Source organism: Pinus tabuliformis, chromosome 3_2 (assembly GCF_031772625.1).
Source record: "Pinus tabuliformis cultivar Carrire ecotype Pingquan chromosome 3_2, CPIR1, whole genome shotgun sequence".
NCBI lineage: Eukaryota > Viridiplantae > Streptophyta > Pinopsida > Pinales > Pinaceae > Pinus > Pinus tabuliformis.
The window spans coordinates 308,544,367-308,568,122 of NC_142302.1; the positions used below are offsets into that span (position 1 = coordinate 308,544,367).

Below are 23,756 nucleotides of genomic sequence, written 5' to 3' on the forward strand. Positions count from 1 at the left end.
TGGTATCCAGATTTTTTGAAAATTTGCCGTATCCGTTTCAAACCCCGTACCCGTATCCGTTTTCTGGTAACTTAGGTTGATGTACACACTGCCTCCACTATGCAACAGTTGTACCTATACATGCTGCTGTACACACTGCCTCCACTATGCAACAGTTGTACCTATACATGCTGCTGTACATACTGTCATCACTATGCTGCAATCATTACATGTTGCTATGCATACTGTCCACTAACTGTCATGCTGCATATAACTGTTGCATCTAGATGTGTAGCTCCTCAGTCTTCATTCTTCAACTGGTTCTCCAAGATGATTACACCACCACTCTGCTCCTTGCTTAGCTTACTGATCCTCAATGCAATACTTCTAACCTTTGACAATGGCACTGTCCATCTCTTATTACAGCAGCATTATACAGCCCTTAGAACAGGTCAAAGGCATCCTTTCTGGAGGACTGCTCCATCCTTTATGAGCTCTCAAACAGCTCCCTCTATCCTCAGCCTTCTAGCAAGATACACAGCCTCCTCTTCAGCCCTTCAGTCTTCCTTTATCACACAGACACCTACAGCAAACACACTGTCCATTCATGTACCTTTAAGACACTTTCTTGCTGCGTTCTAAGGCTACCTGTGCTGCATCTTAGGGTCTTTACATGGCTGAGTATTAGGGCTCCATTGATAATGGCTTTAGGCTTCTTTGATTGCGAATATAGAGCTTCTTAGGACAGCGAATTTAGGGCCTCTTGGGACAGCGAATTAGGGCTACCTGTTTGCTGCGTATTGGAGCTTTCTTGACAGCAAGTAGGACCACCCTTGACAACATTCTAGTCTCCTTTATGACTGTGGATTAGGGACTCCCTTTAGCTGTGTTTAGGAGCTCTCTTTACAGCGGATTAGGGCCTAAGATTAAGGCACCTTTGACCTGCGGCTAGGGAACTTTTAGGACAGCACATTAGGGCTTCTCCTTCAGCTGTGCATAGGCCTCCTTTACTGTGGCTAGATCTCCCTGTTTGGACAGTGGCTAGGCTTCCTCCTTGAGCTGCGAATATGTCTCCCTCTTGACAATGTATAGGGGTTTCTTTGAGCTGCGTATAGGTCTCTTCTAACCTGCGAATGGATCTCCTCATAAGACTGCGGCTAGGGCTCTTTAGTTGACTGCGTCTAGGGCTCTCTAAGAAGACCCTTTCCACTACATCCTCTTTGAGAGAGGACAACCCAAACAAGTGGAGAGGAGAGATCAAGAGAGATGAGAGTGTGTTCTCAAATGATTCAAGGCACCTTTATTTATACTAAAATGTTGAGCATAAGTGGGGTATATTTGGTTGCTGGCCGACCTTGACGAATTGCCCATAACACAAATAAATTCATATCTCCATGAATACTTATCGGAATCGGATGATCTTTAGATCAATCCTACACCTCTCGATGAAAGGGATCCAAGAAAAATATCAGCTGCCATTAATAAGATGACCCACATGGAGTTTGGCTCTAGTTGCCAATTTTAACACTCCCTCTCAACTAGGGAGAACTCCATCCGTTGATCCATATGTTCGACTGTACTATCTCTGCCATCAATGCCCTGCACTGCTCTGCTTTGCTCTACTCTACTCTGCTGAGCTCTGCTCAGTTCTGCTCTGCTGAATCATGAAGAAGAAGAATTGATCGAGAATGTCTCATACCATTCTCTACTGACCCGAAGTCAGTTTCATTGATCCCAGATCAATATCACAAGAGAGTGTCTCAAACCACTCATACTGATCCCAGATCAATGGAGGTCATCCTAGCATAGGGAGTACGGTAGATACAACGATGCGTCCATCGATAGTACTACTATGGTCCCTAACCCCATTTCCTTGCTCATTGATCAGATGAGAGGTACTTCCCATGAGTCCCAGACTGCATGGGTAGGATGCCTCGACAGGAGAACTAATCATCCTGCCCACAGGAGAACGAATCATCCTGTCCCACAGTCACCACGGGAGAACTAATCATCCCGACCCACAGGAGAACTAATCATCCTGTTCCATAGTTGCCACGGGAGAACTAATCATCCCGGCCCACAGGAGAACTAATCATCCTGTTCCATAGTCACCACGAGAGAACTAATCATCCCAACCCACAGGAGAACTAATCATCCTGTTCCATAGTTGCCACGGGAGAACTAATCATCCTGTTCCATAGTCGCCATGAGGTATCACAGGGAAAGGTTGAACCTGTCACCCTGTACATAGTGCACCACCAGGGGAGGGTGAGTCGTCCTGTGGTCATATGTCGCTCCAGTAAGTACCCCAAGCCCCCCAGAGCTTCTAGAGCTCAATGCATGCAACATGCAAGACCCTTATATGAAGGTCTCTCAACAACTCCAAGTCGTTCGGGAAAATCACAGATTTGACCTTTCCCCGGGGCTTTGACAAAGTGTCTGCAACCTGTACATCAGTCTTAATGCGATGGAGTCTCCTCGCTTATTGACTTACCATATCCCAGATAAGGTAGTATGTGATGTTTATTTGTTGGAGCAATCATCGAACACGGAATTCCTCAATAATCGAATTCCCCCCTGGTTGTCACAAAGAATCACAGTGGTATTCATCATGTGTACAAACAGCGCACTGAAGAGCTTCCACAACCAGGCAACTTCATACGAGATCATACTCGTAGCTATGTATTCGGTCTCGGCGGTGCTTATAGCAACCGACTTCTGCTTCCTGCTCATCCATGATATCGAAGCAAAACCCAAAGAGAACCAGCACTAAGAAGTGCTCTAGTGATCCTCCACACTGCCTGCCCAGTCCGCATTCGAATAATCATGCAGCTTCATATTTCCGGCAATGTATCTTAATCCTTGAGAGATTGTGCCCTGAAGGTATCTCAAAAGATTCTTGGCACCAATCTAGTGAGGCTCAACCAAATATGAGCTCAATGTGTTAAATGCAAAGCATATATATTGACGGAAGTTCACCAAGAACATCAATGCAGATGAGTTTATGAAACTCAGAGGCATTTCCCAAATCTGGTCCGGCATCACCACCATATAACTTCTGAAAGTTAAGATCCTTGAGGTAGTCACGGGCTTGCAGTTTACCATTCCATATCTGGAATCCAACTCCCTCTTACTTTTGCAAGTGAGAGGGTCTGCACCTGTCAGAAATAGGTCGTTTCTCAGAAGGTGCTGGTATGAGAGTTCTATCATCCACAACCTTCAAATAATGGTTTGGATCGGCTTCACTTTTAGTGAATCTCAACTTCATCAGACAGCTATCAATCCTCTCATATTAGGCCCGGGGTGTTTTACTTCAAGCCATAGAGGTCTTTCTTCCACCTGTATACATGAGATTCCCAATAATGAATCTCAAACCCCTCAGGTTGTTCCAAACTTGTGGACCTGCTACATGAGGGGAATGGTCCCCTTGTAAGATTTTCCTTCGGTACATCTCAGACATGTACCTTCATGATTTTCTTGAATTCACTTATCCGAGTCACCATCTGACTCACATCAGTTAGGGCCTCATAAAGTAGATCTCAGATGTTATAGATGAGATATGTCATGATCCCCAATGGACCATCCTGCAACTTGACACAAATTGCCAACCCTGAACCCATGAGTAAAAGCATCTTTGAAAATTTCATTTTCAAACACGTACCTTTCCATCGATGAATGCCACCCGATAACCTTTGACCTCCATTGCCGAAATGGACATCAAGTTCTTCGTGTGATCAGGTACATAAAAGAGATTCTGTAAATGAATCGAGTTACCCTCACTCAATTGTGCGGTAACATTCCTTACACCCTTTCCGGGATAGGTGGCATTAGCTCCAAGTATAATCCCACGATTGTTTCCATCTCTACCAAATTAGAGAGAGTACCCTTCTATCTGATGAAGTGCCTTGAAGCACTATAATTGATAAGCCAGATTCCAAAGAATCTGAAGGAGAGGGCCAATACAAGATAGCGCTTCTTTATCTTATCAGAAACAACATTTGATTCTTCATACCTGGGGTTCCTTGCTTTCTCTAAAGAGTCAGTCGTTTGCTTGATGACCTGCATTACCTGTCATTCCTCTAACCATTGAAGATGTCCCTGGAATGATTGTTATCATCATCAAGTGATGTGTCCCAGCCATTCGGACACTCCTTCGCATAATGGTCGAACTTATTGCAACCAAGGCATCTGCCTTTCCTTCCACCCTTAGATCCGGACTTACCAATGAAGTGATCTTTAGGTAGGCCATCAGAAGCTTCCGATGCACTATTCTGATAATATTCTCTGCTTCGATTTCACCCTTGGTGAATTTGAAGAGGGATAAGGAATCCACTGATCCTTTTGTCCTTTTCCAATTGTCTTCGGTGATTGCTCTTTCACTCTTGCTTGGGCTTTGTCTTCACCTCAGCTCTGATACCATGTTAATTTTAGGTATGTTCTATGCTTAGAGCAATTTATTTCAATTTTCACATATCTTTCCAGATTAGCAATCACATCAACATTAGAGTAAATTGCAGATAGAACATAAACATAAATCGCAGAAGACAAGCCAAGACAAGAGGACACAAGATGTGGCGCTAGCCAGGGACAAACCCCAATGTGGGGAACCCTTGATCAATTCTTCTTATATGTTCTTCAATAGTTCAACAGAGAGAGAGAGAGAGAGAGATAGTACATTTACAACAGAAGTCAACACTTTGACTTCTCTAGATAAGAGCATAGATCATCTCTAAGAAGATGATACATGAGATCAGTTGAAGACAAGTTGCTTCCACTGATTCTCCATCGTGTTGCATCTCGTCATCACGTTGCACCCATTCACTGAGCTGCTCTTGTCACGGAAATGCAACCAGTCCTGGTTGTACCCATACATGCTGTTGTACACACTGCCTCCACTATGCAACAGCTGTACCTATACATGTTGTTGTACACACTGGCTCCACTATGCAACAGTTGTACCTATACATGTTGTTGTACATACTGTCATCACTATGCTGCAATCATTACATGTTGTTGTGCATAATGTCCACTAACTGTCATGTTGCATATAACTGTTGCATCTAGATGTGTAGCTCCTCAGTCTTCATTCTTCAACTGGTTCTCCAAGATGATTACACCACCACTCTGCTCCTTGCTTAGTTGACTGATCCTCAATGCAATACTTCTAACCTTTGACAATGGCACTGTCCATCTCTTATTACAACAGGATTATACAGCCCTTAGAACAGGTCTGAGGCAACCTTTCTGGAGGACCCTCTATCCTCAGCCTTCTAGCAAGATACACAGCCTCCTCTTCAGCCCTTTAGTCTTCCTTTATCACACAGACACCTACAGCAAACACACTGTCCATTCCTATACCTTTAAGACACTTTCTTGCTGCGTTCTAAGGCTACCTATGTTGCGTCTTAGGGTCTTTACATGGCTGAGTATTAGGGCTCCATTGATAGTGGCTTTAGGCTTCTTAGATTGTGAATATAGAGCTTCTTAGGACAACGGATTTAGGGCCTCTTGGGACAGCGAATTAGGGCTACCTATTTTCTCCGTATTGGAGCTTTCTTGACAGAAAGTAGGACCATCCTTGACAACGTTCTAGTCTCCTTTATGACTGCGGATTAGGGACTCCCTTTAGCTGTGTTTACGAAATCTCTTTACAGCGGATTAGGGCCTAAGATTAAGGCACCTTTGACCTGCGCTAAGGCACTTTTAGGACAGCACATAAGGGCTTCTCCTTCAGCTGTGCATAGGCCTACTTTACTGTGGCTAGATCTCCCTGTTTGGACAGTGGCTAGGCTTCCTCCTTGAGCTGCGAATATGTCTCCCTCTTGAAAATGTATAGGGGTTTCTTTGAGCTGCGTATAGGTCTCTTCTAACCTGCGAATGGATCTCCTCATAAGACTGCGGCTAGGGCTCTTTAGTTGACTGCGTCCTCTTTGAGAGAGGACAACCCAAACAAATGGAGAGGAGAGATCAAGAGAGATGAGAGTGTGTTCTCAAATGATTCAAGGCACCTTTATTTATACTAAAACGTTGAGCATAAGTGGGGTATATTTGGTTGCTGGCCAACCTTGGCGAATTGCCCATAACACAAATAAATTCATATCTCCATGAATACTTATCGGAATTGGATGATCTTTAGATCAATCCTACACCTCTAGATGAGAGGGATCCAAGAAAAATATCAGTTGTCATTAATAAGATGACCCACATGGAGTTTGGCTCTAGTTGCCAATTTTAACACTGCGTGAACTTTTGGTTGGTTCTGCGTCCCTCTCTCCGGCTACTGCGCTGATCCTCTCGGTGCTATCTTTGCCTCTCTGCTTCTATATTCACTGCTCCTCAGCTGCAACTCTGATCACTCTCTCAACTTTCTCAGCAAACCCAACCCCAAAAAGTTGAAATCTTGATCTCTTGGTGTGTTCTCCAAGTGACCTTCAAGCCTCCTCTTATACTTTTTTCGTTGACAAATCAACGGCCGAGATTTAGTCCCTAATCAACGGCTAAGATTAGATCTTGCTTGATCCATGACTTTTGGACCATTCTAACACAGTTTTATATTAATTCACATTAATATTTTATTTTCCCTAAGTTTAGACCTAGGGACTCCATTAAAAATATTAATTATTTTAATATTTCCCAGACTGTTTAGAATCTGCCCAAACCCTTTCAGGGTATTGGAGATCTCATGTGCCTTAGCCTCTCCACCAATTTTCGTGGCTAGAGAACATCCGATACAACCCCAAATCAACACTGTCAGATGGCCTTCATTCTGTTTTTCAATTCCCAGAGACAATTAAGCATAGCTTATGGGACTGCCTGTTTTTCCAGTCGTTGTTGAAGTTGGTTTGAGGATCAGTACTCAGAGCTTCTACAGGGCAGGGTTCACTGGCAGGCAGCGTTTTTTGGTGATGGACAAGAGCATTTGTTTGTACTACCTTTTATGGGCTTGGCATTGCTTGTGGATAGTGGTGCATTTTGATTTACGGAAGCTGCAGTGTAAACTTGTTTTTGATCATGAGCCTAGCTCCTTGTCTGCCTTCAGTTTGGTCTGGAAGGATGAGATTCATCATTAATTATTGGAAAAAGGAGTTTTGTTGATAAAAGACGCTCAATCTTTGGGTTACACTGAGTATTCTGCTTTTATTTCTGCCTTGGTAGCTCTTCGGAAGAGGTTATGATGTTCATTGTGTGTACCCTTCAAAGTTTTGGTTTTCTGATTGTAAATTGAAAAGTTTTTTTCAGAACAAAAAAAGGGGTACAATTTGAATGCAGAGGTTTAACATGGTTATTAAGAGTGTCATAATTGCATATAAAACTGGTAGAGAGTCTCTAGATGATGTTAGGAATACATCTTTAAGAAGCGAATCTGGTCTGATTAAAAGAAATCTGAAACAAATATATTGCAAGAAGCCAACGGCCAGTTTCTTATGATAAGTGGATGACATTTTCACTTTGCAACAAACATACCATCTTCACCCAATTTTGCATAAGACCTAAATAGTCATTTTTCTTCAACATTCTCAGGTATTATTCCATCTATTCAAAAGGTTTTCCGAACAAGCTATATTGATATAATATATTTCATTTCTTGAGATTCTGCCTTCCATAAAAAAATTGATTATGTTGCACAAAAATAACAAGGACAGAAAACAACGCAAAATAGGGTATTGGTTCCTTAACAACAACCAATGTTTATAACGAATGCAGACTACTTACTGCAGTAACCGAGGTGGTTAGAGCTTTTAGTCCAGATGTGCATGCGTGAATCTCTGCCAAGGCTGAAAAGTTGTCGTTCTCAAATTGGTACATAACTTCCGAGTACAATGATTCCATCCATTGTCCAACAAAACGAAATGCATAAGCAGTTGCTAGTAAGGGAAATATCTTTTGTTGTTGAGTCGGATAGTCAAGCACCTGTCACCGTAATTGACTTACTAAATGTTTTTGATTAGGTAATTCAACAGAGCTGGCACTCATGTTCAATTTAAAATAAGCATTTAATGGCACAGCCATTTTGCATAAAAAACATGATTTAAGCATAGTGTGTTGCCTTTTTTCTCCCAGTGTTGAAAGATAATCTGTACCTGTATCTCCCGATTCCCATTGTCAAGGCTAAACTGCCGCCTAACAGCACTGTACCTCACAGCTATAGTAACTGCACGAGAAAGACACACTGAAGCTTCCATGAGAATGATTTGCCGTGCAGTGATCATGCCTCCATATAAAATCTGTTTAGGCACATTTTGACGTACATACTTGCCCTCTTTTGTTACTATAGCCATTCTGGTAGAAAACCAGTGCATTAGAATAAGCTGATATATAAATATGGCCCTTTACTTTCTTCTTTTGACCTAAGCCAGCTTGAATGAATATTAGAATCAGCTACAGTGATGTACAATTGTGATTTGGAACAAAGACAATACAGAATGTTAAAGCTATATATGATGTAAGTGTAAAAGATTTTAAGCTGTCGGTATGTGACAGACAGGTTCTTGCCACTTCGCTTTCTAAGTCTTTCCAATCAAATTAATTTTCCTTAGTAATTTGAGCTTAAAAAAAAGGGAGACTGCATCAATCATCAGGAATCTGTTCAGCTGATGTCAGAAAAAGCATTGAGGTTGAGTTCTTTCATGTTTAAAGCACTGCTATACAAAAGAGAGTTATCATTTTGTGAACTTGAAATCAGATTAAATCTAATATAATATACCGCATTAGCAAGTGGTCACGAGGGATTCGAGTGTTATTGAACTGTGCAAAACCATTATCCACTGTATTAGTTCCACCATTCCCAAACTTTTGTCCAATGTCCCCCACTGTTATTGTTGTCAAAGGTTTGTGATCCTCCATACTTCGAATTTGTACAATGAATGCTGTACTCCACATCATTAATTCCAATAAGAAAACTTATGATTAGAAGCTAGAAATTTGCATGCTTAATTTATTCTGAGGTTTGTATCTCAGTATTTTTTTTATTATCGTTAAGCTATTATGGAAAAGAAACACACCGTGCACACCATAGTCCTTGTCTAAAATCAGCCGTGCATGAACAATTGCATGAGTTGCAACCCTACCCAAGCCTCCTGGCCACCACTATCAGATCATGCACATGCCACAATATTATTTCATTTGACCTGAGCAAAAAGGTATAAACAAATTGAAATCCTTCTAAAGTTAATTCCATGGGTTTCTCAGCAATTACCTTTGTAGATGTGAGAGTTGGACTGTTCAAGATGAATTCATCAGTAGATGGATCAAAAGTAGCGGTAGTTTCCAGCCCTTGTACATTAGAACCATGCCCAATTTCCGTTTGTGCATAACAACCAATAATTGACATGCTAGTTGCTAAAGGTAGCCACTTCTTTTGTTGTTCTGCTGTTGCTTGAGTCCTCAGTACAGGAACAAACATATTCTGAAAGACATAAATGTAGGTAAAATAAAAAATATATATGCATAAAAATCATCACAGATTGACCTGAGTATCTATGGACTCTACAAAACAAGCTTTTCGTTTTCTTTTCCTGTGAAAGAAAATGTGTTTTATATTACAATTTACAAGAAAACATCAAGAACTGTACAAGGCTTTGCTTTCTCTTCCCATCCATATTAAAAGAGCGAACATTTAGACTTGAAACACTTCCTTACTGACCAATGCATCATTAAGTGAATTATATATATATATATATAATTTTATTCACATGAATTTTATCTAAATGCAAACTGATAAAATTGGTAGTGCAATGGGTGAAAACATCAGTCCAAACGGCATAAAGTGAATAAACCTTGATAAGTCATCTGAACAGTAGAAACCAACATTACTCTCAGGATTACCTTTGCTCATTTATATATCCATCTTAGTGATTTCTAAATTGAATGGATGGAATGCCAGCATGAATTGTCTATTTTAGTCTTGTTAAATTTTCCATTTTACAATTTATGACCCTTTGAAGAAAACCCCTTACAAAAATACAGAGAGAGAACTTTCATTTATGGTATTCACATAGAAAATGGATTTCAATGAACATAAAGTTTATGACTTTGGAAACTTTTATCATAGAATTGCAAGAACTCTTTTGGAATACCTCAGCTAGAGTTTGTGTAAAGAGAACTATTGCCCCTTACACTAGCAGGGGTACATATATATCTATGCAGCATTTTTCACACCATTGTAAGCCCAACGTCGCAAGTGAAAGCCTTGTAACAACCATGTGAGGCCCTATGTTAGGTGTCCTAGACCTTATGTTTGATGTCTAGCTCCTTTTCATCCTGGATAGGATTGGAGGACCTTGGATGAGCTTACTTGAAAACTCATGGCTTTAGAGGAGCCTACTTTTGTAGGGGTGATCACCAGTGTGGGGGCAATCCAACCCATGTCAAGGGCACCTATGTCTTACCACATGGTTATGAGTCTCTTGAGTCTAAAGGGTGCCTTGGCCTTGATGGATGGAATGCCAGCATGAATTGTCTATTTTAGTCTTGTTAAATTTTCCATTTTACAATTTATGACCCTTTGAAGAAAACCCCTTACAAAAATACAGAGGGAGAACTTTCATTTATGGTATTCACATAGAAAATGGATTTCAATGAACATAAAGTTTATGACTTTGGAAACTTTTATCATAGAATTGCGAGAACTCTTCTAGAATACCTCAGCTAGAGTTTGTGTAAAGAGAACTATTGCCCCTTACACTAGCAAGGGTACATATATATCTATGCAGCATTTTTCACACCATTCTAAGCCCAAGGTCGCAAGTTAAAGCCTTGTAACAACCATGTGAGGCCCTATGTTAGGTGTCCTAGACCTTATGTTTGATATCTAGCTCCTTTTCATCCTGGATAGGATTGGAGGACCTTGGATGAGCTTACTTGAAAAATCTTGGCTTTAGAGGAGCCTACTTTTGTAGGGGTGACCACCAATGTGGGGGCAATCCAACCCATTTCTAGGGCACCTATGTCTCACCACATGGTTATGAATCTCTTGAGTCTAAAGGTGGCCTTGGCCTTGGAGCAGTGTCCCTCGAATTTTTCTCAAAATGACAATCTCACAATTATCAAATTTTCACACTTCCCAAGGTAGTTCACCTTTCCCGATGCAAGTGGTCTTAGAAGTCAAAAAAATCAATTTGGTCTTATTTTGTTCAATTTGATGAGAGGATGACATGCCACATGGAATTTTTTCAATTAGTGAAGGCATGATCAAGTTATGGTTGGTCAAAGTTGGTCAACAAGTACTACGGGTTTCCAAGTGACAGACCAGGGACCAAGGTTACTTGGGAGTGGGGAGCGACATTTTCAAAAGCTCTTGGGTCGGGAGCGAATTTTTATATAATATATAGTTTTATATATTTTGATATATATGTGTCAACAAAGGCACGTAGAATGATGGATTAGATATAAAAAACATAAAAACATGGATTAAACCATATACAACCACTCATCTAGAAGTTATAATCTTCATCAACCACATCTCCACCAGTTAGTAACATACAACATATGGAGTCTCATGATTCATCAATCTCAAAGTTTCAAGCTTTCAAAATTCAATATATAACATTTGTCATCATTGATCACTAAAGTTGTACTTGTAACCATTACCATTACCAAGTAACCAAACTATAACAAAGAATAACTAACATCAAATGAAAAGCTTCAACTTTCAACTTTCACAAAGCATCATATTCGTAATGTAATTTACTAATGAGTTATAATTGCCAACTTCAAACTTAAACTTAAATTGTCATATATTGTTTACAAAAAATATTATAATAAATATGAAAGAGTCAACAGTTATAAAAAGTTAAAAACTACTAGAAACTAGAAAAGACAAGTAAATCTATTATCTACTACTTGGGCCTCTTGCCATGAGAAATGTCTAATTTATGAGAAGCTCACGGTCTATTAGGAGTCTCCTCCTGCATAGTCGGACGGCCATGTCCAAAACCAGAACCAAAAGGCACATGACCTCCACATGAGGTTATAGATGGAGGTGGCAACAGTAAAGCTTGTGGAACTCAAGCACTGCTATTGGACGATGGGGGCAACATGGTTGTTGTTGTTGCTACTACTTCATGATCATCTTTCAAAATTTTTGCTTCCAATTCTTCTAAATGTATAGCTCCATCCTCCAAACTATCTTTCTTTGGGTTGTTGTCCCAAGTCATATATGATGTATCAACACAAGCCCACGCACAATAATGTGTCAACAATCTCAAGTTGTAGTGCACAAAAACCAAGCTTTTTGCCCAGTTTTCATTGAGGCAGTTTCTTCTCACATTGTGGATGAAGCTATAGGTGCTCCAACACCTCTCTGCAAAAGAAGTATTAACAACCTATGAAAGCACTTTTATTGTCAATTTTTCCAAAAGTCCCCCGCCACCATACATGTCCCACCATGTGACAGCATTCATTCTGTCCCCATCTTCCATTGCATGCAAAGAACCAAACACTCCAGTTTGAGTGAAGTATTTGCCTAATTCTCCATGCAATCTAGCACACTCCTCCCTATCAGGGACCAACTTGTATAATGTTGTCATATACCCATTTTGTACCTTTGGATTTGTATGGGGTTTGGTCCTAACCCCACCCCCAGGTGTAGGTTTTCCCAACCAGGATGGAGAGTAGTATTTTGGCATAAGGATATATGGCAAGGCATGTAGTGGAACATTATGATGATCCTTAATAGGAATACAAGTGATAACAAGCAATAATACATACAGCTAATTACAAAAACGAAATATTCAGCAAACACCCATATAAAAGCTGCAAATGGAGAACTTCTGAGCCATTTTATTATATTTCTACAATTCAAATACAATAGATGATGGAATGGTGCACTTGGGCTTGTCTGAAAGTACAAGAAGGACCAAACCCAGGTAGGAAAATTGCTGAGCTGAAGGCTGCCCAACTGTTGCACCAATCTGCACTGTGCTGCCCAGAAACTATTGCTCTACTAAAGTTCAAATGGTTGGAAGGTGCACTGCAACTGCTTAGAAATTTATATGCCTTTAACCCCGAAATCCTTGGCCAAAACCCACAAACACCCAGAAATGGTTTGGCCCGATTTGGACTTCCCAAAATCGATCCCCAAAGGCACTATTCAATCCCTAGAAATTCTACACTGTCTGCTGCAAAGATACAGCTTAAAACCCCACCTCCGGTGCTCAGAAAATTATGAAACTTTATATTTTGGATCCTTGTCAAAAACCCAGAAAGGATTTTGGTTGGTTTAGACTTCTGATTTTCGACCCCCTTGGAGCCTCACCTCAGCTCTAGCTGCCAATTTCGACTTGCTAGAAACTGCCTGTAAATCCACCTGAAAACTTCTCCAAAATGTTGAGTTCACTCGTGCTATCCAATCCCTGACTCCCCGGATGATCTCTTGGCCCAACTCAGCTGCTCCCAAGTACCACGAAAATTTGTTGTGTGGCCTCTGCATTGTCCCCCAGCCCAGCAGTTCGAATTGTTGGAATGTTGGCTCAGCTAGCTGTAAAACCCAACAAGAACACTGGTATAATGCTGCTACCTCAGCTCCCCAACTCCTAGACAAACAATCAGATCTCTACCTGCCTCAATCACCCTCTGCGTGTTTCCTGGCTGCCCAGATACGCACTCCTTGCTCTACGCTGGTTGGTGGTGCTATGTCACTGCCCTAGAACACCTAAAATCCTTGTAGAACTGCCTCTCTAGGGTGGGCACGGATGGTCCCCCGAAGTAGAGGTTGAATCTCCTGCTTGAGAGATTTGTGGCTAAACAGCCGATTGACTCAGCCAAACAGCAGAGTGAACAATCAAGTGATTTTTTTGGCAAGGTGTATGAATGAATCCCAAAATGAGAGTTGCTCCCTGCCTATAACTCCTTGGGCCTCCCTTGCCTCATGTGGGCTCCTCCATCCACATATTCAACTTTCCCTCCAAGCTATTCGAATGGCCAATTCGAATTCCGATGTGGGTGGCCCCCACATTCCACTAGCAACCAAATTAAATCGAATTGCCTCCTAAGTCCCTAAGTCGAAAATGATGGGTTCTCTTCCTTAGCCAAAATTGTGCAAAATTGTGTAGCAGCACCCTGTTACAAATGTGTTTGAGAAGGGACATGACAGTCCTCCCCTCCCAAATGTTGCTTGCCCTCAAGCAACCTCAAATTTGGGTGCTCCAATATGTGCTCACCCTCCCAAGTGGCATCCTCATCCGGAAAGTGCTTCCAATGCTCCAAAAATCGCTTGTCCTCAAGCAATCCCTGACGAGCATCCTCTCTAACTGTTGCTCCCCACTGTCACTGCAACATGTGCCAGGGTCCCAGATGTGCCACTGAATCGTCCCTGACCTCAGCACTGTCCTGATATGAAAGAATCCTTCAATACCAGGATCCCAGACCATCCTGTCCAACATGAAGCTCCCCTTGCTCCACTCGCTATCTTGCCCGGTGCGAGTAGCAGAATTCCCTTGCCCCATCAGTGACTCGCTAAAGCCCAATGAAAGATCTGTATGATCTCCCCCTGCAGTAGCCAACACATCCCTAAAGGTTATTGAGCTGTGAAGAGTTGTGACGCCCCAGTTCCCTGCTAGTCCCAGAGTGGTGCCACCATGCTGACGTTGCACTACTCTGACTATGTCATACTCCCCATCGTGCGCAGACAGTATCCTCCTCTCCTAGAACTCGATGGTGGAATACTGAAAGAGGCGAGACACATCCTGCCCGGGCATCTCCATGGCACCAAGGCATACCCATCCAAATCTAACTCTGAACCTGTGCAGCAATAGAGAATATCTGCCTCCCCATATGATGAAACCCTTTGTGAACCCCCATGTGTCATCCCAAGAGCGAACTATATCACTCTCTGCCACGACTCCGCTCATCACGAGTGATCTATCGATCAACTGAATCCCTGCATCCCATAAGCAGACCTGCTGCGGCATAGCCCTAACAACCGATGGAATCCCTTTGGCCCTTATCTCTAGTCCCTGCATGCCACCCATATATAGGCTCCATACATCATGAACTAATCTAAGGCATGCTAAACTATTTGGTGCCTGCCACTGTGTAGTACTGGTGACTACAGGAAACCACGTGTGCCAAATAGCTACCCCCTGAATGCAACCAATAGATGGGTATCTGATACGCGCAATCGACTCAGTGTATGCGGATCCATCCTGCTCCTGCCAACCATCGCCACTGGTTCAGCGACCCGCACCCTAGAGAATGTATCAATGCAATGTTGGGAACCCGGAACTGGACAACTATCTCAGCCGTACACGGTATCCTCTGCTCATGCATGGTCCAGACATGCCCTGTGGAAAGAGTGAAACATGTCTCCCCTGTGACCAGCTCCCCAGGCATAGGATCAGTGATGAATGATATGCCATCCCTGTCGGTGATCACCTCATCCCTCGACCTGTGGTTGTCAACTCGTGCACCGACTCGATGCCCCCGCTAAGAAGTCTCCCCTCTATCGCACCAAGTGTCATCCAAATATCTTGGGTGAGCTCCTCGTCCCCTGCTGCTCGTGCCTAGAGTGTCAAAGGACAACAACCAGATCACCCGTTCCTGTAAGTGACGTAGAAGAGGGTCAGGAGTGTGAGTCCCTGCGGATACCATCAAGTATCGCTCATCTGTGTCCCCATCGATCCTGGGTGAACTACACCCAAAGGTATGCCCGGTATCTCTGTCCATGGGTGTCCCTGGAGGCAACACTCCAAGACCTCATTGTGCAGCACCATATGCCTCTGCATACCACTGATCATCCCAGTACCCTTGGACATGCCACTATACACCGCAGCCTACCCTTATACAGTGTTGGATATCCTCGGCTGCAACTATGCCATCCTGTATCGTCCTGCTTCCTACCTGTGTCACTGCACCTATCACTCCCCACATGTACTCACTGCAATTTGAGGCACTCCCACTTTGCAACGCAGTCCAACGCACTCCAGCACACCACCATTGCATCATTATCCCCGCCGATGAATGGATCTTCCCTCCAAATCCCCCCTGAGGGATCTGAGAAGTGACTCTCCCTATGTGTCAGCAGTGATGCCACGACTGCTTCGCTCCTCTGTGCCCCGCACAAAAGTGAAGAGCCCCCAGCTCCATGCAAGGCACCATCTGGTGGCCTACCAATGCCATCTCCTACGACAAACTCCTGCCAGAGTATGTTGATCACCCAATTATCCCATGTACAAGTGCCATACCAAGAAAACCAAAAGAGTTTGTCCATAAACTGGTCGGCCACTAGTGCTGACCGATACTCCCCTAGCGAATGTGCATGCTCAACTGCTAAGTCAACTACACCATCCCGGTTGTAGTCAACCGGCATACATGGGAAATGATAGGTGGTCCCTCCGGGATCCCAATGCCAATCGGAGCTTCCAGCATCGCCAATGCCTGGAAACTCCTGCTGAGCTCCACCTGGGTCCACTACACCAGGTACCAACTCAGAATCTCTCGTCACCCAACCCCAAGAGAGGGATCGAATGCATGAACTCCCACACATAGAACAACCCCAGCATGCGAGTGTTGCACCCTGTGCAACTCAAGTTGTCTCATCTCGCTATCCTGGTCAATACATACAATCTGACTAGGTAGCATTGTCTCCCTTTGTCCAATGGGCCAAGGTAACCTAACAGTGCTGCCAGCGCCGTCTATGTATGCCCGGAGAGGGCTGCTCTCACGCTCCAACGTGCACTCTAGCTGCACCAGTAGGGAATCCCACTGCTCCCCAACATGAGTCAATTTGGCCATGGACTTGGCACAAACCACTCTCATGCCCTCCAGTGCCTCGTTCTGCTGCAGAATCGCCTCTCGCACTAACGCGGCCTCCTTTTTAATGCTAGAAGATCGGCCTGAAACTGATGGAATTGTTGTGGGCATCTATCACCTGCAAACTCGGTCACAGTTCCAGATACCCCAACAACTTTTGGCATCTCGTCCAGGGATGGCACCCCCTCAACAAATGGCTTTATGCGAGTAGGCTCTATCCTTTCCACCAGGGTGCCAATTGGGGCTATCAAAGAGGTCTCTAATAAAGGTGACTCCTGTGCCACACCGGGTATATCGATGTGCTCCTCACCATCCTGTGGGCTCTCAGCATCATGCTCAACCTCCTCCTCAGGCTCCTGATATCTAAAGCCAGGTCTCCACCAGCAAAAGCGCCCCTTGGTCTCACCCTCTAACCGTCTTTGTCCTGTCTGCTCCTTTTCAGGAGATCTGGTGCCCTGATCTGGTCGACTTTCCCCACATGATGTAGATGGTTGCACCCCCACGGCCTGCTCACCTCTAATGTCTTTGTTGTAAGGGTGAGGATGGGTTTGGTCTGTCACCCTCCTCAACTGGGCCAACCTCTCATTGTCCCAATGAATTCTACCCCAGAATTTCTGCATACTGGATTTCCCTTGAGCCATGGGTTTGTCTCCGGTTTCACCTGTCACTATGCACTCATACCCAAAGCTTCCATGATCTTCTGGCTAATTTCCCACAGCTGGGCCAAGATCATGCTCTGATACCACTGTAATGATCCTTAATAGGAATAGAAGTGATAACAAGTAAATAATACATGCAGCAAATTACAAAAACGAAATATTCAGCGAACACCTATATAAAAGCTGCAAATGGAGAACTTCTGAGCCATTTTATTATATTTCTACAAGTCAAATACAATATATGATGGAATGGTGCACTTGGGCTTGTCTGAAAGTACAAGAAGGACCAAACCTAGGTAGGAAAATGGTTGCGCTAAAGGCTGCCCAACTACTGCACCAATCTACACTGCGCTGCCTAGAAACTACTGCTTTGCTGAAGTTCAAATGGTTGGAAGGTGCACTGAAACTGCCCAAAAATTTATATGCTTTTAACCTCGACTCCTTGGCCAAAACCCACAAATGGTTTGGCCTGATTTGGACTTCCCAAAATCGACCCCCAAAGGCACTATTTAATCCCCAACAATTCTACATTGTCTGCTGCAAAGATACGGCTTAAAACCCCACCTCCGGTGCTCAGAAAATTATGAAACTTTATATTTGGGATCCTTGTCAAAAACCCAGAAAGGATTTTGGCTGGTTTAGACTTCTGATTTTCAACCCCCTTGGAGCCTCACCTCAGCTCTAGCTGCCAATTTCGACTTGCTGGAAACTGCCTGTAAATCCACCTGAAAACTTCTCCAAAATATTGAGTTCACTCATGCTATCCAATCCCTGACTCCCCAGATGATCTCTTGGCCCAACTCAGCTACTCCCAAGTACCACAAAAATATGTTGTGTGGCCTCTGCGTTGTCCCCTAGACCAGCAGTTCGAATTTTTGGAATGCTGGCTCAACTCACTGTAAAACCCAGCAAAAACGTTGGTATAATGCTGCTACCTCAGCTCCCCAACTCCCAGACAAGCAATCAGATATCTGCTTGCCTCAATCTCCCTCTGCGTGTTTCCTGGTTGCCCAGGAATACGCACTCCTTGATCTGCACTGGTTGGTGGTGCTATGTCACTGCCCCGAAACTCCTGAAATCCTTGTAGAATTGCCTCTCTAGGGCGGGCACGGATGGTCCCCTGAAGTAGAGGTTGAATCTCCCGCTTGAGAGATTCGTGGCTAAACAGCCGGTTGACTCAACTAAACAGCAGAGTGAACAGTCAAGTGATTTTGTTTGTATGATGTATGAATCAATCCCAAAATGAGAGTTGATCCCTCTTTATAGCTCCTTGGGCCTCCCTTGCCTCATGTGGGCCCCTCCATCCACATATTCAACTTTTCCTCCAAGCTATTCAAATGGGCCAATTCGAATTCCCATGTGGGTGACCCCCACACTCTACTAGCAACCAAATTAAGTCGAATTGCCTCCTAAGTCCCTAAGTCGAAAATGATGGGTTCTCTTCCTTAGCCAAAATTGTGCAAAATTGTGTAGCAGCCAATGTTCCACCAAGACTCCGGGACAGGGAGACGCGGGGGCAGGGAGACGCACAAGGGGGACGTGTGGGAGTACCCTCAAATTTTAGCGAAATTTTGGGGGGGCGTCGAGGTATATAATTTTTTTTATTTTTTCATATATATATATATAGATATAGATATATATATATATTTCAAATTCATATTCAATAATGAAAGCATAAATACAATGATACATACATAATTGAATTAAGTAATGAAATACATTGATCCATACTCATCATCCTTACTAATACATACATGATTCATCCATAGACCACGAGATTCAATAGTGGAATACTCTGATCCATGTTCATCATTCATTATTCACCATTCTAGAATCTACATTGATTTAAAAATTAAATTCATCATTCATTATTCACCATTCTAGAATCTACATTGATTTAAAAAATAAATTCATCATTCATCATTCTAGATTCTAAATTGATTTAAAATTAAAATTCATCATTTATCATTCTAGAATCTAATTAGTAGTAAGCAAAATAGACTATAATAGACACTGAAATCTAAAGATTGGAATAGTAAATTGATATAATTAAAACTAAAAAACAGTGGAGTGATCAATCTAAAAGTCACTCTAAAGTACACAGAGGGCTTGGGGATCTTGATTAAATACTAATTCCATACCCTTGTACATGACAAAATGCAATGGAAACATTGCAATCCATCAAATCCTGAATTCTTGAAAAACTGTTAACTCTGCTGGATTTTGAGTGAGATCTAAAATTCTACTTTCTCCATATGAAATCCAATGAGGTCGGAACCACTCTCAAACATCCTGAGTCATTTCATGGTAATGTTAAAAATTTAAGTAAAAGTGACAAAGTAAAAGGATGAAAATGAAAGATAAAGGAGAATGTCACTTTTACTTTAAGAATTTAACATTACCATGAATTTCATAGCATTAGTAGGACAATATGATCAAATACTAGGTTTCCCCTATCATAAATCGTTGTTTACAAGCAGATTTAAGAGGAGACGCATATTCCATTTTGAGGCGGGACGCCTAGGCGTCCCCCTTTTGGGGAGTCGCATCCCCCACACTAGCGAAACGTCCCCCCTGCGTCTCCCCACGTCTCCCAAAAAGGGGGACGTGGGGAAACGTTTCCCCAGGCATCCCCCTATCCCAGGTGTGTGGGGTGCGTGGGGTGCGAGGGGTGCGCGCACCCGACCTTGGGGGACGCGTCCCCGTGGAACACTAGTAGCAGCACCCTGTTACAAATGTGTTTGAGAAGGGACATGACAGTCCTCCCCTCCCAAATGATGCTTTCCCTCAAGCAACCTCAAAGATCATTTCCATCCACACTTCCACAAGTTTGATTCCTATTTGATCCTTTCCATTGCATGCCATTTTCCCACAAAGATGCTTTTTGGCACAGATGTATGAACCTGTGAAAGTGATTTTGCAATGGGGGCATGTAAATTTAGTGGTTCCACCCCCTTTCCCTCCTGAAAGCCTAGTAACATATTTCCACAGGGGGTTTGGTCAACTTTGGTTTTCTTGCCATCATCATCTCCACTCTCATTATCCTCCTCCTCCTCTTCCTCTTGGTACTCATCTCCAGGGTTTGCTAATCCACTACTACCCACTTATTCATCATGTTAAACACATACATGGTGAAGGAAAAATATGAAGGATAAGCATTGAGTTGCATATATTTTCACAATGATACATATTTATAATACATTGGAGTGACCCTTGGTTTCATATTCAAAGTGGTCTCTTGGACTCCCTTTCACTCTTCAGCTTCCACACCAGCCCTTAGAGAATTAGGTGTCCAACATTCCCCCCTTAATCCGAAAGGGTATGTATGAGTCCAAGAAGAGAGCTGTAATACAAAATGTGCAAAAATGCATGGCAGCACTAGGCTTAGTGTGCTCTCTGAAATGTTGGCATAAGGTGGAGGTTTAAGGATGACCACCAACACTGGAACGCTTAGTGCAGTTCCCGGAACTCTTCCAAATCTGGCATGAAGCTGAAGTCTTCTGCTAGAGGAAGTGCTCCTAATGTTTTGAAGAGGGAGACCTTCAACCTGGAAAGCGCGGTCTCACCCCGCATAAAAAGGGAGAACCTCAACCTGAAAAGGGAGGTCTCAACCTGCGATCGTTTAAGGATGACCACCAATGCTTAATGCAATTCTTGGAACTCTTCCAGAACTGGCAAGAAGCTGAAGTCCTTTGCTAGAGGAAGTGTCCCCAATTCTTTGAAGAGGGAGAAGCTCAACTTGAAAAGGGAGGTCTCAACCCTGCATAGATGGTTTAAGGTTGACCACCAACGGAAGGCATGCTTTGTCTCTGGATACAACTCTGAATCTAGTATGGCAAGTTGTGGCTCAGGCTCGTTTGTTGTGACTTTGGAGCTTGTAGATGACCATCATTTCGCCCCCTGTCAGATACAAGGTGAGAAGATGAAGAGATCTCACCTGCAAGACTTTTCAATATTCGAGAACAAATCCTGTTGTATGAGCGAAATATCTTCTTACCTGTTGAAGCCCATTGCCAAGAAGCAATCCATCCAAGATGAATCTTTGTTCTTGCAGGAGGCTTGTTTTTGAAGCATCTATGTGAAGAATGAGTACGCTGACCACAATGCTTGCACGGATGAAGATCAAAACAGTGATCTTTCATATGGCCAACTCGGTCACAATGTTGGCATTTCACAATCTGTTGTTGTAGAGGAGGAGGAACAGGGGAAGATAAATCGTCCTGAAGAAACCCGACACTTTGAAATCGGATTGGCTTGGAATAGTCTGGAATATGAAAGGACACATCCTTGTCATATCCAAGATCAGTTATGTGCTTGTTATGGACAAGCTCTTCCCAAGGTCTGATGATTGACTTGGGAAGTGTATGTTGAATCTCTGCTTCTGCATTCAAATCTGCTCTTGTACTGGGTTCAGTGATCTGAACAATTTCTGGTTGTTGATTACAATCAACTTTGGACTCAAAAATGGGATTATTTGGAACAAAAACAAGTTCGAAATCATGACTACGATGTTGTAGCTCCTCTTGATGAATCTGAGACTCCAGCTGCAAAAATTTCATGTTTTCTTGTGCATTTTGTAAACAAATTTGAACATCAATAAGAGTGGTTTTCCTGACTTTCACTGTATCATCAACAGAACAGAGTATCAGAGTATTCAGTAACTCTAATACTATATTAATTCTGGTCATTTTCATTGAAAAAATCAAGTGAATCTCACTAGTGTTGCTCCCAAGAATAAAGAAATTGTTTCAACTATAAATCAATTTCTTCACCATAAATGAACAACCAAGGAATGCAGGCAATTAAGTGTTCAAGCATCCCTCTAAAACATAGAAAACTTCTCGAAGAGGTTGCACACAAGGAATGTTTGCTAAATGGCCAACAATGAATATTCACTACATCAAAAATCAGCTTGAGTAGGTTTGTATCAAACCTTGTCTCTGCCCACCACAATCTATGCAATCGACTTCTTATGTTCTATCAATAGCTTGTTTCACCAATGTATCTTTGAGTGCTTTCGGCCCTCAAAATGTCAACGCACCAAGGGATGCACCAGAATTAGCTTCAATACATTTTACCAAGTTCAGCGAGGAACTACAACCAATTGATTGGGAATACTATAGAAAGGGTATAGGTTCTTGTCTAGTTGACATGTACAAAGAAGCATATGAAAGTGTTCAAATCCAAAAATATGTGGACAAAGTCACCACAATCACTGCGGATGAGTATTTTGCGCAATATCCAGAGCTCAAAGTTTATTAATCGAGAGACGAGTTTTAGTAGCATTCACTTGCAATAAATAATGTCACGTTGGTGACATTTAATATTCAGATTTTGTTTTCTCAAAGCCCCAAAAATTTGAGCAGATCTTTGTGTTTGTACAGGGAGACTTTTCTTTCTTTAGATTGGTCAATGCCATGTGAAATGTAGTATCTTCTCCAAAGAATACTGTAGCGTCTTGACATTTCAAGCCAGTTATAATTTATGTGAACTTCAATCAAGTAACATGCCTTAGATGCCTGCAAAATTAAGCATGTCTCATAACTGAAGAAGCTAAAATTGATAAATCTTGGACGCATATCCATTTCCACATCAACAAGGTAGCCAGAGACAACGTTTGCAACACCAGCGAGAGCAGTGTTCAATACAACGTGCAACAGTTAACTCACGGTTCAACATTTAATATAATTCGCAGGAGTTATGCACAAAGAGTTCTCCAACCAGCCCAAAGCCATATACTTATGGCTTTCAACCAGAACAAAAATTTTACACAAAACAACGTCATGCTCTCCAACCATTCAATGCAACACAATCATTATTCAACACAAGAATAATATGCACCAAATAGTATTGGTTCAAAGCACTCACAGTAATTCAATGCACGATGATCAACGCAGCAGACAAATTTTTGTTGGTATCAGTTGCCTTTCCTATAATTCCTCAGACGTGGCCTTTGCTCCATATGGTCCTTACTGGAGGCAGATGCGTAGGGTCTGTGTTTTACAGTTGCTGAGCTCTAGACGCATTTATTCCTTCAGGTATAAATTGGCACAGAGATTTTAAACGTACAATAGGATTTTCAATGCACCAAGCATTTGCAAGGGCTTCGCACCGTCAACGGAACACTAATCAAAGTCACCGCTCATCTACTTCCTACTCAACCTTCCTTGCTAGAGTTGTTGATGGCTGCTCTCTTAGTCGAAAAACCGCTCCAATCGGTGATTCAGTGCATATTCAATGTAAAAACTCACAACATATAACCAAATGCAAGCTTTGACCTCCATTGGTAATGTGTCATATCAAAATGCTTGCTTTAACCGCCAGAAAGAAGCTCCCCTACCTTACATTCAATTTAGGCTTACCAACTAG

General features: G+C 42.6%; 1 protein-coding gene across 2 annotated transcripts in view; it reads right to left on the reverse strand.

Annotated features, from left to right (window-relative positions):
* Positions 1 to 23,756, reverse strand: part of LOC149180784 (putative peroxisomal acyl-coenzyme A oxidase 1.2) — a 473,981-nt gene that overhangs the window by 356,739 nt on the left and 93,486 nt on the right. For both annotated transcript variants that reach the window (XM_089416295.1, XM_089416296.1), the window contains 5 exons: positions 9,176 to 9,385; positions 8,982 to 9,066; positions 8,684 to 8,846; positions 8,061 to 8,259; positions 7,693 to 7,890 (listed from right to left, as the gene is read on the reverse strand). In XM_089416295.1, coding sequence (XP_089272421.1) covers positions 7,693 to 7,890; positions 8,061 to 8,259; positions 8,684 to 8,846; positions 8,982 to 9,066; positions 9,176 to 9,385 — 855 coding nt within the window. The remainder of the gene's footprint in view (positions 1 to 7,692; positions 7,891 to 8,060; positions 8,260 to 8,683; positions 8,847 to 8,981; positions 9,067 to 9,175; positions 9,386 to 23,756) is intronic.